Source organism: Trichomonas vaginalis, chromosome IV (assembly GCF_026262505.1).
Source record: "Trichomonas vaginalis G3 chromosome IV, whole genome shotgun sequence".
Lineage (NCBI taxonomy): Eukaryota > Parabasalia > Trichomonadida > Trichomonadidae > Trichomonas > Trichomonas vaginalis.
Window position 1 is genome coordinate 15,816,138 of NC_067206.1, and position 16,080 is coordinate 15,832,217.

Below are 16,080 nucleotides of genomic sequence, written 5' to 3' on the forward strand. Positions count from 1 at the left end.
TTGCTTATAAGATTTGTCAAAAGCTTCTTATCGTCTTTGAGTAAAATTGTTTGGTATAACTGAAGAAGGTAATGGTCTACGTTATCTGAAGGATTTGTTTGAACATTTGTGTAAGGGTTGTCGTTGGCTTCTCTTGAAAGAATTTGGTCCAGTGGTGGATACTCTAACTTAACATCTGATGTAGCGTTAGCGTTTGAAGCTGTGTTTAAATTCACCGACTTAAGTTCTGGTTCTTTTTCTTTCAAACACTCCGAACTATAGTTCTTTATGACAATATTGTTTGTCGTTCGTGAGTCAACATTTGATGTTGGTTCAATTGGAACATTAACGGCACCAGCTAAGATGGATTTGCTTCTCATTTCATATAGAATAAAAACCTTTTATATGTATGAAATGAACAATATACTCGACAAGGGTTTGAATGTAAAGCTAACGAATGAAAATATTGTTGAATTCACTGAGACAGGTGCTGTGTATAAAGATGTAGAACTACTGAACAAAAGAGCTAAGGGAAGAAGCAGGAACATGAACAAAGGGTGGAAGCCTATAAAAATTTATGTCAATGATGGCTCAGGAGGTTCAAACATAAAGTATGCAGAAAGTTATAGAGTTTATGCTCTCAAAGGTGAAAAGCCTTCATTTAAGAACAGCTATTCTAACGCATATCCTCAAAAGCTAACGGATGGGGAAGTGGATGATATGAATGACAGCAAAAATATTAACAGAAATGGCGACAGAGATGCATGGAATTTGTTTACCATCAGTCAATTGAAGGTTAAACTTTAAAACAATGTTGGTCGTTCCCATGGAATATTTTTGACTTTAATGGTATTAGTCATGATATGAATCTCAAGGTATGAACGAGGAGAGATGAGAGACTTATATGCTTCCCAAATTTCTTCAAAAGGTAATGTTATACCTGACTGTTTCCAAATGAGTTCAATATCATAGCGTGAGAAACCTTGAAAGATAACGAAGTCAGTTATGAGACGTTTTATGTTTAAAGCTAAAAACCTCCATGTTTGCATAAGTATTGCTACAGTTAAGTGATAATGTCTGACTTTAGTAATGATGTTAGCTAATGGTGAGTCTGGTTTTGACACTAAACCTTTTCCGGCGAAGTCGTCACAAACTAATAAAGTGTTTGATGGATATTTTTTGAAGGGGTATTTTGAAAGTTTTGATAGAATGTAGTTTGTAAGTCGTTTCATATCGTATACTCCTGAGTATTGACGTAAGTGGTGTTTGTCAATAATTCTTTCCATCTCCTCAGAGGTCTTTTGCATTCCTGACTGTATAAATTCAACGATGGCATAATATTTCCTCTTACGTCGAATGTAACGTTGAAGAAATTCAATGAGTTCACTGTCTGGAACTTTAACGACAGAGGCTTGAACTTTTGACATAAATGTTTTCGCTGTTGAGTCCATAGGGTCTGAAGTTGCTGATATAATGATTTGGTCATAGTAAGAGTCGTTTCCTAAACGCTCTGTTATGAGTATATGACGAATGAGGTTAAATGTCTTTCCTGAACCCATCTTTCCACAATAGAAATACACACCATTTGAACAGAATTCATAATCTTTGCTGAAAGGAAGAATGAGAGAAGAGTTAAGTTTGTCTGTAGTTTCATTCATGTCTTCATCTACGTCATGTATTAAATGCTTCATTTTATCTCCATTAAAAATGCAAGTCAGAAATATTCAGAACATAGCACCGAGTCTAACTGACAAGAGTATAAAGATATACTATGAACACGTTATGATGAAACCAACCAAAATTCAAGAAAGTCAGTATACTTATGAATATCCAAGACACTGGGTAGAGTATGTAGGAGGTGAGAAAGCTATTGAAATCAGACAGGTTCGAAGTATTCCAGCAGGAAGAACAATATTATTGAAGAACTTTAATGTTTTGAGATATAATGATGAAACAAAGAAGCAAGATAGTTTTCCTGTTGCTGTGTATGTGAACCTAGACACAGGAGATGACATGAAAGTTTTTAACACAAAGCTTCAAACGGTAGTGAGAGAACAACTTACTGCGGAAGGACATCAATTACCTTCAGAAGTTACCATAGCATATAATTTTGAAACAAACTCAATAGATTTTAAAGGCGTCTCTGCAAACAAGTCAGGATTTACATTTAATGAAGCAGATGTCTATTCGAATGAAAACTTCAAAGCTATTGCATGGTTAGATAATGACGATTGCTTTAAGAAAATCTTTAAATTCAGTGACTCAAAGATGTCAATAGATGACCTTCGTGGAATGTTACCATCGACGTTTACAGTTGAAGGTTCAGCAGGATTGCTTACAAGTTTTTCAATTGGTGGCATTTGGTCTCGTGAAAACATTGTTATAAAATCCAGTATAAGTGAATTTGCTGAAGAATCTATATTATGTCTTTCAAACTATATGTATTCGCCGCCGAAGCATTATAGTATAACAAACTTTGTCAGTAAGTTTAATATAAGACTTGTTGAACCTTCTTCAATGAAAGATGTTGTGCTACCTAAAGATGGAAAGGATGGACTCATTATTGAAATGATTTTAATTGCATATTAAATGAGCTTGTTCTTGAAGGTCATTCATGATGAAATAACTGTTGTAGAAGATGTTAGCAATTGTTCAGACATTTTGAAGCGTATAGATGATATAAGAAAGAAGTTAGATAGACCGCAAAGCGGTGAGGGCGAAGCCCGTGAGAACGCTTATGTTTCATTGACTTTCTCCAGTAACGAGAACTTTTATGAGATAATATTGAAGAGAGATGATTTTAATATGGTGTAAATGGTAGCTTGGGCAGCTTTAGGCGCAATGGGAACAAAAGCATTAGCATTTGGAGCAAAAGCACTTGGAGCTTATGACGCAGTAAATAAAATGAGTGGAGGAAGGGTTTCGAAGACATTAGATGCAAATAAAGGGAAGATTGGAGGCTGGGTTGCAAAGAAGTTAAGATTAAATAAAATAGGGCTCATAAATAAAGCATCCAATTTGGTTGCGACTGAGTCAGAAAATACTTTAGGAAAGGACAATGAGTTTGCAAAACACGCAAAAGACTTTAATGACCAGATGAAAGGTGAAACAATGCATTTAAATAGAGTCGATGGAACTAAAGAAAATGTTTCTTCTCCACCAGCGGTTTATCCATACGGACCTTATGGAATGTATGGAAACCCTTACGAAAGACCATTTGACCCATTGACTGGTGGAAGTAATTGGTATCATTACGGACGAAGAAGAAAGACAGTCAAGTTGGAGACAGACGTGAAGAAAGCAACTAAAAAGAAACCAAGGAAGAGAGTTATAAAGCAATGAATTCAACAGGGTGAAAAAACAGGTGAAAAAAGAGGTGAGATCTCACCACTTCACCTAAATTTTTTTGTGCTATGTTTTCATACGTGTGAGGGTGGTGATATCATTAATTTTTAAGTTTATTTTTTATTTTATTTTTATATAAATGACGAAAACTATTGAGATAACAAACTACAACGGTCATGAGTTCAAGAATTTGTTCTTCGTTCCTCGTGAAAATACATTCTATCAGATACGAGGGAGAAAGGGTAAAGTTAGTTTGAGCGTTTATGAAGGAATGAAGAATGGAAAGTTTATACAAGCATACGATACAAACGGTAAACGTGTTTCATTAGCTTTGTCAAAACTTACTAACATTTATTTTGACAGTGACTTTGACTCTGACGATTGGAGCGACAGCAGCGATACTGAAGAATATGAAGTATTGTGTGAAGCACAGCAATGGGAGGAGTTGCAATACTTTTGTAAGTGAGAACGTTTATTTTTACAGTAGTGAAGTCGTTTGTGAAAACGTTAGTGAGGTGAAGTGGTTGGCGGCTTTATAAATATTTAAGGTTATGTTAGTGTTGTCGTTTGTGTTGTAAAATATATGTTAGTGGTTTCGTAAAGTGTCAAATTCACATATAATGGGTAAGGAGGCGCGCAGTGCCTTCGTACACATGATATGTATACTAACTTATGAAGAACTCTAACGTTGAATTTTTCAGCATTGTTTTAGATTTAACGCAGCAGAAAGAATTCAAGAAAGGAGAAAATGTCGTTAAATATTATCCTTCATCTCTGAAGATGATAACGAATAAAGATACACTCCATAAAATCCTACCAGTAATTGAGGAAGCAACGATTGAATTTGATGAAGAAGGTATGGAAAGCCGCAACGCGGAGCCCATAGTTGAGGAAAGTGACCCTGAGGAAAGTGATTCTGAGGATTTATAAGAATAGGGATGCGTTAAACACGCCATTTGACCGGGCGTACATTTTTTTCGCCCAAAAATTTCGCCATTTGAGAAATTCAAAAATTAAAAATAAAATTTTAATCTTGATTTTTTTATTTTCGTGATTTTTTTAAAACTCACATAAGCGATGAAATAGTTTTTTTAAGTAATCGTTTATTATATATAAATATATCTTAATAAATTTAATTCCTTAAGGTAGAGTGTGTTCAAATTTAAAATCTCATACAATATTTTCTTAATGGCGTATTTTTCTGAGGTCGCCCAAATAAAGGCGAATTCAAAATTGAGAACTCCAAGGCGTATGGCGAGTATTCAAAAAGTACGCCACTTACAAAATATTGAATGTGGATTATCAATTTTTTGGCGTGTTCAATTTCAAATTTTGATATTTATGTTTATTTTATTCAGTATAATGCTAAGAATTAAAATATAAAATTCATAGAATTTTTTTCTTTGAAAATATTTTACATTTTTATTAGACCACTCCTAGACTAGTCATCAGGTTATCCTCAGATCATCCTCAGACTACTCCTTAGACCCCTCCTCATCAGACTACTCCTCAGATCTTCCTCATAAGACTCCTCCTCAGATCTTCCTCCTGAGACTACTCTTCAGACTACTCCTTAGAGTCCTCCTCATCAGACTAGTCCTGAGACTAGTCCTCAGACTACTCCTGAAACTACTCCTCAGATTATCCTCAAACTACTCCTCGGTCTAATCCTCAGACTCCTCCTCAGATTATGCTCAGATTATCCTCAAACTCCTCAGATTATCCTCAAACTCCTCAGATTATCCTCAGACTACTCCTCAAACTCCTCAGTCTAATCCTCAGACTCCTCCTCAGATTATCCTCAAACTCCTCAGACTACTCCTCAAGCTCCTCAGACTACTCCTCGGTCTAATCCTCAAACTCCTCCTCAGATTATCCTCAAACTCCTCAGACTACTCCTCAAACTCCTCAAATTATCCTCAGACAACTCCTGAAACTACTCCTCTGACAACTCCTCAGATTATCCTCAAACTCCTCAGATTATCCTCAGATTATCCTCAAACTCCTCCTCAGATTATCCTCAAACTCCTCAGATTATCCTCAAACTCCTCAGATTATCATCAAACTCCTCAAACTACTCCTCGGTTTAATCCTCAGACTCCTCCTCAGATTATCCTCAGATTATCACTTTACATATATATATATCGATAACTAAATAATTACTTATTATACTTTCTTTATTTTTTTTAATTTTAAAATAATATTAATATATCTTTCTACGTTTAATGATGAAAAGAGAAAGAGGAGTAAAAAGAGGAAAGAGAAAAGAACGAGAGAGAGAAAAAAAGGACGGCAATAATTTTGTATTGTTTTGTTATTCGGCCGAATGGCGGGTACGAAATAGCCGCCATTCGGCCCCAAAAATGGCGTATTATTCTATTTTTAAACGGTCATGGCGTAAAACAGTCGCATCCCTATATAAGAAAATTTATTTTTGAATAACTGAAGGTGTCACCACGTCACCATGTGTCACCTGGTTAATTAACTTCTTTTAAAAAGTGTGACAACATGACATTTAGACAACAGCATGGGTTGAATGCAAAAATAAATTCCAATCATACTTTATACTGCATCATTTACAGGTATTTCATCGTCAGTAAATGAATCGTCATTTTCGTTTGGTTCAACCTGTTTATATAATCCTTTCATTTCTTCTTTCAAAACATAACACCATGTTTGTTTACCATCTATTCTTCTCTGTTTCCTTTCACATTTATCCTTAATGCTCATTTGAAAGTTTTTGTCTTTCATGTCTGATGGTTTGCAGAATAGAGCATTTTTACATGTCATACCTGCACACAATTCATCATAATGTGTATTTATCCATTCATCTAAAGGATTTGTTGATAATTCTATTAAATCTTGTTTGGCTTCAGTCATCGGTATAATTCGTACATTAAATGATGAAAGGTCGTAATTGATAAAATATGTTAGTAAATTATCATAAAATTCCTTTGTGCATGAATCCATTAAATTCTTGAAGTAATCAAATTGACCCTTGAATTTACCATTAACCCTTAAAACTACGTATCTTCTGTCTCCAACTTCAATTTTGACAGGGTAGACGTTGTTAGTTACGAAAATGAAGTTTGCAACGTTCTGTGCTGTTCTTCTGGGTTGATTCTTTTCATTAATTCTTATTTGATTATCCGTTATAATTGATTTCAAAGCGTTGAAGTTTGTGAGTCTATCTTCACCTACATTCTTGAGTTCATTAAGTACAAGAAGCATTTTATTCTCAACAACTGAATTAAAATTACCCGTTAGCTCACCTATTTCGGTAATGTTTTTACATGAATAACCAGCGAGAAGTTCAGAAATAATGTCTGTGAATCTGTTTTTACCTGTTCCCTGAAGTCCTTTCAAAATAATTGCTGTTTCATTCTTGATTCCAGGATGTTGAATCATTGATGCAATCCAGCCGAGAAGGTATTTATACACTTCATCGTTATTATCACAAATGGCTTCTTTAATGAAATTCATAAACATCTCAATTTTTGAGTAATCAGGCTTTTCGAGAACGTTGTATTTATAACCTTGAAACGTTGAGAAAACATCTGGGGAATCAGATTTGAAGCAAACACCCTTAACGGTTAATGAGGATAATTGATTTAGTAGTACGTCCCATGCTGTTATGGTTTTACCTTCTTCTTTAAATAATTTAATCATTTTGAGTGACTCTTTCATGGATGACTGAAGAACAAATGATATTTGATTCATTTTATTGTGGATATTATAGTCCTTTTGAATAAAGTATTTGTTTCCACAATCTACAAAACGCATTACACTTGATAAATCCTCAATGACTTCAGAACTGTTTTTATACTGATGATTTTCAGCCTTGCGTCTAATATCTGTTATCAAGAATGAATCATCAAGTTTTATATCAAATGTTATTTTTGGCTTACGTAATAAAGGTAAAACGTATTCATCATAATATTCCTTTTGGTAAAGTTTTAGAATCTTCACCAAAACAAATGGAGAAGTCATTAAATGTGCATATCTACTACGTGCTTTTTCAAAATTACTTTTTGCATTTTCTGTTAAACTGCAGAAGTTATAAACGTTATCATATGCTTTATTAATAAAATGATCAGGTAACGAATTAATAGCTTGAAACAGTGTGAATAATGTTATTTCTTTTTCTAAATTCATGTTTCCACCATCATTATGTACTTCAAAATCACTAATACCATCAACTATGCTTTGAGCTAGTTTATCGTCAATGTTTACATCTTTGTTTTCATTCATTATACTCTTTATTTCTTCGTTCTTTTGTTCAACTTTTACCTTAATATTCAAATCATTTAATACATCGTTTACTGTTCTAGTTAATGTCGAATCATAACTTCCACGAATGAATGAGTATGTTTTGATTGGTTCTGTTGCATTCTTGCGAACTCTTGAATCAGCCATAACCACTAATGAACGCTTTGAATCATCCATTGAAGTCATGATATCAATATCATAATCATTGCAGGAATAACATTTAATCATTCTGTTCGAAGTTGAATAGAAGAAATTAGTGTTGCAATAAATGTGAAGACCTCCTGAAGCGGTTTTAACGATAACATCTTTATCCGAAAGTTTTGATAAAATGTCTTTTCTAACCGTTTCTTTAAGTTCATCATTGTACGATTTATTGATATCAATATCTATAATCGTTAAATTCGAAATTTTATTTACTAATAAAGCCATACCAGTTTTCCTTCCTCTTCCTCCATCGTGTTTGAGGTAGTTATGTAAATCAATCTTGTTTTCACCAATTCTTTCGTTGAGGGTTTTAGTTTCTGCCGTAACTAATTCCTCAGCTAATGAATCAATAACTTTTTCATCAGAAACGATATAGTTGCTGTTGTTGTTTGTTGCTGTCATTTATATAGGAATAAAAAAATAAAAATAATTTTAAAACTAAATTTATTTTTGGACTGCATCAAATTTCCTGGACTGTTGTCTAAATGTCATGTTGTCATCATTTTTTAAAGAAGTTAATTAACCTGGTGACATGGTGACGTGGTGACACCTTTATAATTTATGAAAACATAAACAATATAAATTCATGAAAACATTAACGATAAAATATATTTCTGTATTTCATCCGCTACTTTATTAACTAATTAACTTCAGACATAAATTTTATTTAGTTCATAAAATTTTTTTGATTAATTTTGGCTTATTTTTATCCTTCCAGTAATCATTTTCGAGTTCCGATAAATGTGTAGGGTTCGATTCTCTCAAATTTCTAGAAGGAATTTTATCATCCACACCTCCTTCATAAACGACAGTGTATTCATCTTTGTCTTCATCATAACTCACAATTTTATTAACTATACCTCTTTTCGCTTCATCAACCGTCTTAGCTAATCTTCCATTTTCGCTTTCAACTAATCGAAATCGTGGATAAAATGCGACCGAATGGTCAGCTGCTTTAATTAAATAACCATTACTCTATGAGGAATCAACGATATAATAATCATCACTTAACTGATTTCTTACTTTTTCATGTGGTTTATGTTCAAGAATGATTCTAACTTTAGTTCCTGGCAGTAATGATGAACTTCTTCTTTCCTCCGTTAACATTCTTTTTTGTTTTATGTATTCATCCTCCTCTTTTGAAGTCATTTCGTTTGGTTTAAATCCTGTGCTGTTATGAGTTGATTTATTATAAGCATTAATGACTTTATTCATTGATTCCTCCGTAAAATTTCTTTATTTATTTAAATCTCTGAGCGTTCGAATGAAACGATTAATGATACCTAAAATATTATGGTTATGGTCTTCAGTCATGTAATGAGTAACGTTATGTTTAATCAAAAATTCTGTAATTTCATTACTGAGGATGCTGAATCCTGGTCTGAAGTTAATGAAGTGGGATGATGTTCTGCCACGAACGTCTGCAAAACTCATAAAACTTCTTTTGTTCCTTTATTTTTCATTATATACGCAAAAGCTTTTCGAGTATTAACATTAATGAAAATCAAAAATGGTGACTTTCTTCCTTTCTTACTCTGAACGAGTGTATCAAATTGATATGCATCATGGGTTTTAGAATAAATTGGGAGGTAGTAGTCGTATGGATTAAATTTAACCTGATGAACTATATTTTCATCATAAAATCTCTTAATTTCTGTTCTATCATTAAATCCCGCATTCTTTGCAGCTTCATAGAATTTTTTAAATGACCTCCACGGTGATGATTCGAATACTTCTTTTAAACTCATTTATGTAAAAATAAATTTAGTAAATTTTAAGCTGTTCTAACCCATGCATAAACTGTCATATAAGGTGGCATATAATCTGCACCCGAACCTGTTGAATTTGTTGTGAAAGTATGCTGGTGGTTACCTCCTTCATCTGTTGTTCTTTTAACCTATTTGCATGTAGTATCTAATGGTCTAAATGTATTGTCACTGTTAAAATCTTTTTGCCAGTTAGCTACGTAGTGGTCATCGAAAGTATGTGTATGATATCCTGAAAAGTTTGTAGTTCCTGTATGCTTATGCGGTGGAAGATTTGCTTCTAAAATTTTCTTTGAACCACCCGTTTGATTTGATGAATTAGCACAGTATAAGAATTTATCTACAATCTGCTGCCATGTACCAAAACCTAAAACACTTGCCGGATTTGTTGAGTTCATTGATGTATATAAAGAACCAACAGGATATATGGCTTGTAATATTTCATTCTTCATACTTGCAATTGCATTTGTTGCATTAGTTCTAAATTCATCGAAACCATCGAGAATGTTAGTGAGATTATTATATTTCACATTCTTTTGACCCGGTAATTGATGATGTAATTGAATATCATTAACTGTTATTGAATCGATATTCGAAAATCTTTCATTAATTTTACCATTAACTGCATCATTTACTTCTGACTTCTTCACATAATTTTCATCTACCCATTCCTTTGCTTCTTCTGTATAACTCATTGCTTTTGTATCATAACGATTTAATTCTTCATCTACATATATTTTGTCGGTTTTATTGGCTAAATCAACAACCATATCTTTTAGGTTAGTGCACATATCTTCATCACGCATGCTTGATGAAGCAATAGCCCAATTCAATATTATCTCATCAGCTCTAATAGTTGTGAAGAATTCATGTGTATGTTCTTTATCTGCTTTTTTATCTAAAAGGGCTGGTAGTTCATATGTTTCAAAGTTTCTGACATGACCTTCGATATTCGTACATTTACTATCTAAACTGTTAAGCGTGTCTTTTACGCTAGTGCTTGGATTCTCTAAAGGTGCACTTGAACCAAGGTCAAAGTTCAGTATTATGTCGTCTGCTCTAACAGTTGTGAAGGATTCATGCGTATGATTTTTGTCTGCTTTACTGTCTAATGAAGTTTGAAGTGAATTTATGTCGTTATGTTCTGTTATTAAATCACGCCTTAAGTTTACTATTTCTTGATTTAACTCAGGATGCATATGATTTACATCAGCTTTATTTTTAATCGCATCTTCAACAGTTATTTTTGACTTAACCATCAAAGTAAATCTTGGTTCAACTAATACATCGTTAACAAAGAAGTATGAAGCATAAATTTCATCGTTATAATCAAATGCTTCTGGCGCTTTACCTGTTGTATCATAATTTATAACACATCTTATGTCATAACCTTCAGCACGAATGAATTTATATCTTCTTTCATTAACATCTTCCGTATTCACTTCTTCATCCTGTGTTAAATATCCATGATAGTCCGTTATAATCTGTTCATCTGAACTTATATAATGAACATGGTTTTTATCTGCTTTATTATCTAATTTCTCATTAACATCATTCACTTCTAATTCAACTCTTCCACCAGAATTCTTATTATCATTAATCTTTTTCATTAATTCAGTAATTACATCATAAAGACTATATTCTGTTTTCGGTTCTGTAAATAATGAGTGGAAATTTCTTTTCATCATTACATCGCTGACATTAATTATATCATCAATACCTTTTTCGTTTATTCTCTTCATTAGTTCTGCAATAATGACGAATATATAATCTGTTAATTTATTCTCTTCATCAATGGTTATAGAATGGTTTGAAATCGAATCATTAACACCTCTGAATAAATCAATGACTTCAGGATATACGTTTTTAATGTCTCGAATAACCTGACCCGTATCCTGAAGTTCCTCCTCTTCTTCGTTTATGTCTCTAACCATCATCAACGCAGCCATAACCGGAGGGTTTGTTGCTACCTGTTCGAAAATCTGTCCGTTATGTACGGTATATCTAAATAATTTCTTTGTGTTTGTTAAAACATTTGAAACAAGTCTTTTAAAACCATCTACAAAATTTCCCGTTTCACCTAATGTTCTTGCAGCATCTACAAGTTCACCCATTCCCGCTTTCGACCCCAAAAACGTCCATATTGCATTTATTTCACTCTGTATAGTTGTCCATTCTGCAAAACTAACGCCCGCATTCGCTAAGTCGAAAATGAAACCCAGTGGATCGAACTTAATTCCGCCTTCTTTTTCAATTTCACTGAACTCACTAACATGAGATTTTAAATATTCTTTCGTTAAAATCGTTTTTCCTGATGTCATGCTGTTGACGGAACTATCACCGTCAAAAGTTAACGAATTCAATTTCGTCATTGATGCTTTTATTTCATACACCGCAGTATCAATAGTTTTTGGCTCACCTTCTTTAGAAGTGTATGAAACATTAATGAATGAATTATATGTATTCATGAATGAGTTAAAATCAATGATTTTCATTAATGAAGCCTTTAATGATTCATTAACTGTTGAATCCCTTAATTCAATTAATGAACTGTCGTTAATGAAAGGTACACTGCAAACCGTCGAGTTTGGATCAAATGCCGTAGTCGGCTGGGGAGTATTAATTATATAAGTCATTAAATCATTAAGTGACGTAAATAATGTTGCTGTTTTTGATTTAATTTCTTTAGCATCTGTTATATACGGTAATTTTATTTCTGTAGTTTCTGAATTAAAGATATTCGCTAAAATGTTTTGTAAACTGTTTTGGACAGCTGCGTAAACCGTTGAATTCGGAACCCTTACGATTTCACCATCCTTAATAAAGGGCATTGCACACAGTGTAGTACTTGGGTCAAATCTTTCGGGATTATAATTCAACATATATTCTAATGCTTCATAAACAGACCTATATACTGTTGTGTTATCTTTTTCAATAATTTCTCCGTCTTTTATAAACGGCATTGTACATGGCGTTAATATTGGAATGAATTTTTCATATTCTTTCCATGAGATATAATGTTCAGTTTTTCCATCAGTGATTATTAAATGCTCATCATCAAATGAAAACGTGTATGAACCGAAAATTAATCTTTTCGCCCTATCAGCTTCATAAGAATATGCGGATATACTCATATTTTTAATTATAATAAAAATGTTGTTCTATTTGCAAAGTACTGATCCTAATGATTACGGGACATTAAAATTACAAACTAACCTTGGTCTTCAGAATGAACCACTAGCTTTCAGAGTTCTTGATTTTAGCACAATCGCTTCATTTGTTATAACAGATACTAACGATTTCATTACTTTTGAAATTGATGGTATTAGTACTGAAATTCATTTTAAAGCAAGAAATAAATATGATATTGATACGTTAGAGAAAAAGATTCAGGATCTCATTGATGAAAAATTTAATGGAGGAATTAACTGTGAATTAACTGATTCAGGAATTATAAAATTCAGTTCCGAAAAAGAATTTAAAATTACTGATATGACTCATCGAGCACGTTTATTATTAGGTGCTTATCATCAAGAATTACCATTAAAATCTTCTATTGAAAATCAGAAATATATAATTGAAATGAAATCTGCACCCTACATATGTTATGGAAACTGTTTATATGTTGAATCAAAAATAAGTAATGTAACAGGAATTTCAGGAGTTAATAATAAAAATTCTGTTATAGAATATAAATTGTTCTGTTACGCCGTTAATTCTGTATTCATGCCTAATTTTCCGATTTTATTAAGACACGAAGGCAAATGGGTTAGAATTCAACCACACCATTTAAAAGATATGACATTTAGATTAGTTGATTTTCAAGGCGAACCAATTGAAATTAAAGCTCCTGTCAATGACTATAGAAGTTGATTTTTGGTCTAATATAAGAGCTAATGGACTAGATGATGAACCAGGGATAAAAATATAAATTTAAATTAATTCGTTAAAACATATTTCAAGCAAAGTTTATATTCTGTTGAAAGTTTTGTGTATTCATTCGAATATTTATACTTAAACTCAACTCCTGTAGTTCCTGGTGTTTCGATTATTCTAATATTACCGATTTTCATAAATACGGCATCTGACCGCAACATTCGATTTCAGGGTCGAGATAATCAATAACGCACTGTTTCCCTGTTATTCTTGATATAACATTTTCTAAATCCTCCTTTGTTAAAATTATTTGATTCTTACTAATAAGATTTGTCAAAAGCTTCTTATCGTCTTTGAGTAATATTGTTTTATAAATTAAGGAGGTAATGGTCTACGTTATCTGAAGATTGTTTGAATAGTTGAATATGGATTATCTTGAGCATCACGCGATATGATTGGTTCTAATGGAGGTGGATATTCTAACTTAACTTCACTGTTAGCGTTTGTGTTTGAAGCTGTGTTTAAATTAACGGATTTCAGCTCTGGCTCTCTTATCTTTCAAGTTTTCGGAGCTGTAATTTTTGATTATAATATTATTTGTCGTTCTTGAATCAACATTCGACGTCGGTTCAATAGGAACATTCACTGCTCCGGCTAAGATGGATTTACTTCTCATTTTCTAGAGAATAAAAACCTTTTATTACTATAAAAATGAATAATATCTTTGATAAAGGTTTAAACGTGAAACTTGAAAATGAAAATATAGTTGAATTCACTGAAACTGGCGCAGTTTATAAAGATGTTGAGGTGTTAAATAAGAAATCAAAAGGCAGAAGTCGAAATATGAACATCGATTATAAACCATTTACTATTTACGTTAATGATGGTTCTGGTGGTTCAAATATTAAATATGCCGAAAGTAATAGAGTTTATGCGTTAAAAGGTGAGGCACCATCAATTAAAAACAGTTATTCAAATCTTTATCCTCAAAAACTAACTGATCCAGAAAGTGTGGACATGAATGACACCAAAAATATAAACAGAAATGGTGATAGAGATGGATGGAATCTATTCACAACACCTCATCTAAAAATAAAGCTTTAAAATAATGTTGGTCTTTCCCAAGGTATATTTTTAACATTAATTGTATTAGTCATTATATGAATTTCTAAATATGAACGTGGTGAAATGAGTGATTTATAAGCATCCCAGATTTCATCAAAAGGTAATGTTATACCTGATTGCTTCCAAATTAATTCTATATCGTATTTTGAGAAACCTTGAAATATAACGAAATCAGTAATTAAACGTTTATGTTTAATGCTAAAAACCTCCACGTTGCATAAGTATTGCAACAGTCATGTGATAATGTCTGACTTTAGTAATTAAATTAGCTAATGGTGAATCTGGTTTTGAAACTAAACCTTTACCAGCGAAATCATCACAAACTAATAAAGTGTTTGAGGATATTTTTTAAAAGGATATTTTGAAAGTTTTGAGAGAATGTAGTTTGTCAATCGTTTCATATCATACGTACCATCCTGCTGTCTCAAATGATGTTTATCAATAATTCTTTCCATTTCTTCCGAGGTCTTTTGCATTCCTGATTGTATAAATTCAACTATTGCATAATATTTCTTCTTTCTTCTTATATAACGTTGAAGAAAAGAAATTAATTCGCTATCTGGAACTTTAATTACTGATGCCTGAACTTTACCATAAACGTCTTCGCTGTTGAATCCATTGAATCTGAAGTTGCTGATATAATGATTTGGTCATAATATGAATCTTGACCTAAACGTTCAGTAATTAAAATATGACGAATTAAATTAAAAGTCTTTCCGAACCCATTTTTCCGCAATAGAAATACACACCGTTTGAACAGAACTGATAATCCTTACTGAAGGGAAGAATTAATGAACTATTGAGTTTATCAGATTTTTCATTCATTTTTTCATCTACTTCTTCAAATAAATGTTTCATTTTATTATAATTAAAAATGCAAGTCAGAAATTTTGTTAATACCGTTCCCAGTCTTAATGATAAAAGTATTAAAATCTATTATGAGCACATATTTTCACAACCGTTTAAAATAATCAATGGTGAATACATTTATGAATACCCTAAACACTGGGTTGATTATAACACTGGCGAAAAAGCAATTGAAATAAGACAGATAAAAACCATTCCTGCAGGACGAACCATTGAATTATATAACTTTGGAATAATAAGAGATAATCATCAATATGATTTACAGATTTATATAGATTTAGACACAGGAGATGATATGACAGCATTTAATAAAAAGATTAAATCGGTTCTTATTGAACAGTTAAAAGGTGCCGGATATCCTCAACCTAATGAAGTTGATATGTTTTATAGTTTTGAAACTAATTCAATAGAATTTCGTGTTAATTCAAATTCAAAAGCTGGTTTCATATTTGATTTAAAAGATGGTGCTGTCGGTGATGAGATTGAAAATATACACGAATAAAAATTTTCAAGAGATTACAGGAATTAATAATGATGAATGCTTTTATCGATTTGCTCAGTTCGGAGCAGAACAGATAACATTAAATGACCTCCTGGAGTACTTACCAAAATCAATTTCCATTAAAAATGATGATTATTTATTAACATC

At 32.4% G+C, this 16,080-nt stretch overlaps 7 protein-coding genes and 2 pseudogenes across 9 annotated transcripts, besides 3 other annotated features; 6 read left to right on the top strand and 3 right to left on the bottom strand.

The window, feature by feature from the left end:
- Nucleotides 1-3,995: part of a mobile genetic element that runs on past the window's edge.
- TVAGG3_0101950 (uncharacterized protein) lies at nucleotides 385-786 on the top strand (the record flags this gene model as incomplete). The annotated part of the gene is made up of 1 exon (XM_051222814.1): nucleotides 385-786. One exon carries the CDS (start codon nucleotides 385-387, stop codon nucleotides 784-786), a length of 402 nt encoding a protein of 133 aa, XP_051107800.1.
- TVAGG3_0101960 (uncharacterized protein) lies at nucleotides 1,636-2,568 on the top strand (the record flags this gene model as incomplete). Its single annotated transcript, XM_001306325.1, has 1 exon — nucleotides 1,636-2,568. The coding sequence occupies one exon, from the start codon at nucleotides 1,636-1,638 to the stop codon at nucleotides 2,566-2,568; it is 933 nt and encodes a 310-aa protein (XP_001306326.1).
- Nucleotides 3,296-3,463: a terminal%2Cinverted (terminal inverted repeat of Maverick-1A transposon ID:TVAGG3_0101850).
- On the top strand, nucleotides 3,464-3,790 carry TVAGG3_0101970 (uncharacterized protein; the record flags this gene model as incomplete). The annotated part of the gene is made up of 1 exon (XM_001306327.1): nucleotides 3,464-3,790. One exon carries the CDS (start codon nucleotides 3,464-3,466, stop codon nucleotides 3,788-3,790), a length of 327 nt encoding a protein of 108 aa, XP_001306328.1.
- Nucleotides 3,988-16,080: part of a mobile genetic element that runs on past the window's edge.
- Nucleotides 5,015-5,176, top strand: TVAGG3_0101990 (uncharacterized protein; the record flags this gene model as incomplete). Its single annotated transcript, XM_001306328.1, has 1 exon — nucleotides 5,015-5,176. One exon carries the CDS (start codon nucleotides 5,015-5,017, stop codon nucleotides 5,174-5,176), a length of 162 nt encoding a protein of 53 aa, XP_001306329.1.
- On the bottom strand, nucleotides 5,887-8,199 carry TVAGG3_0102000 (uncharacterized protein; the record flags this gene model as incomplete). The annotated part of the gene is made up of 1 exon (XM_051222815.1): nucleotides 5,887-8,199. The coding sequence occupies one exon, from the start codon at nucleotides 8,197-8,199 to the stop codon at nucleotides 5,887-5,889; it is 2,313 nt and encodes a 770-aa protein (XP_051107801.1).
- TVAGG3_0102010 (keratin-associated protein family) lies at nucleotides 9,695-12,697 on the bottom strand (the record flags this gene model as incomplete). The annotated part of the gene is made up of 1 exon (XM_001306329.1): nucleotides 9,695-12,697. The coding sequence occupies one exon, from the start codon at nucleotides 12,695-12,697 to the stop codon at nucleotides 9,695-9,697; it is 3,003 nt and encodes a 1,000-aa protein (XP_001306330.1).
- TVAGG3_0102020 lies at nucleotides 12,717-13,494 on the top strand (annotated as a pseudogene). The gene has a single exon. A coding segment is annotated over exon 1 (778 nt).
- On the bottom strand, nucleotides 13,502-14,115 carry TVAGG3_0102030 (annotated as a pseudogene). Its single transcript has one exon. A coding segment is annotated over exon 1 (614 nt).
- Nucleotides 14,151-14,543, top strand: TVAGG3_0102040 (uncharacterized protein; the record flags this gene model as incomplete). Its single annotated transcript, XM_051222816.1, has 1 exon — nucleotides 14,151-14,543. One exon carries the CDS (start codon nucleotides 14,151-14,153, stop codon nucleotides 14,541-14,543), a length of 393 nt encoding a protein of 130 aa, XP_051107802.1.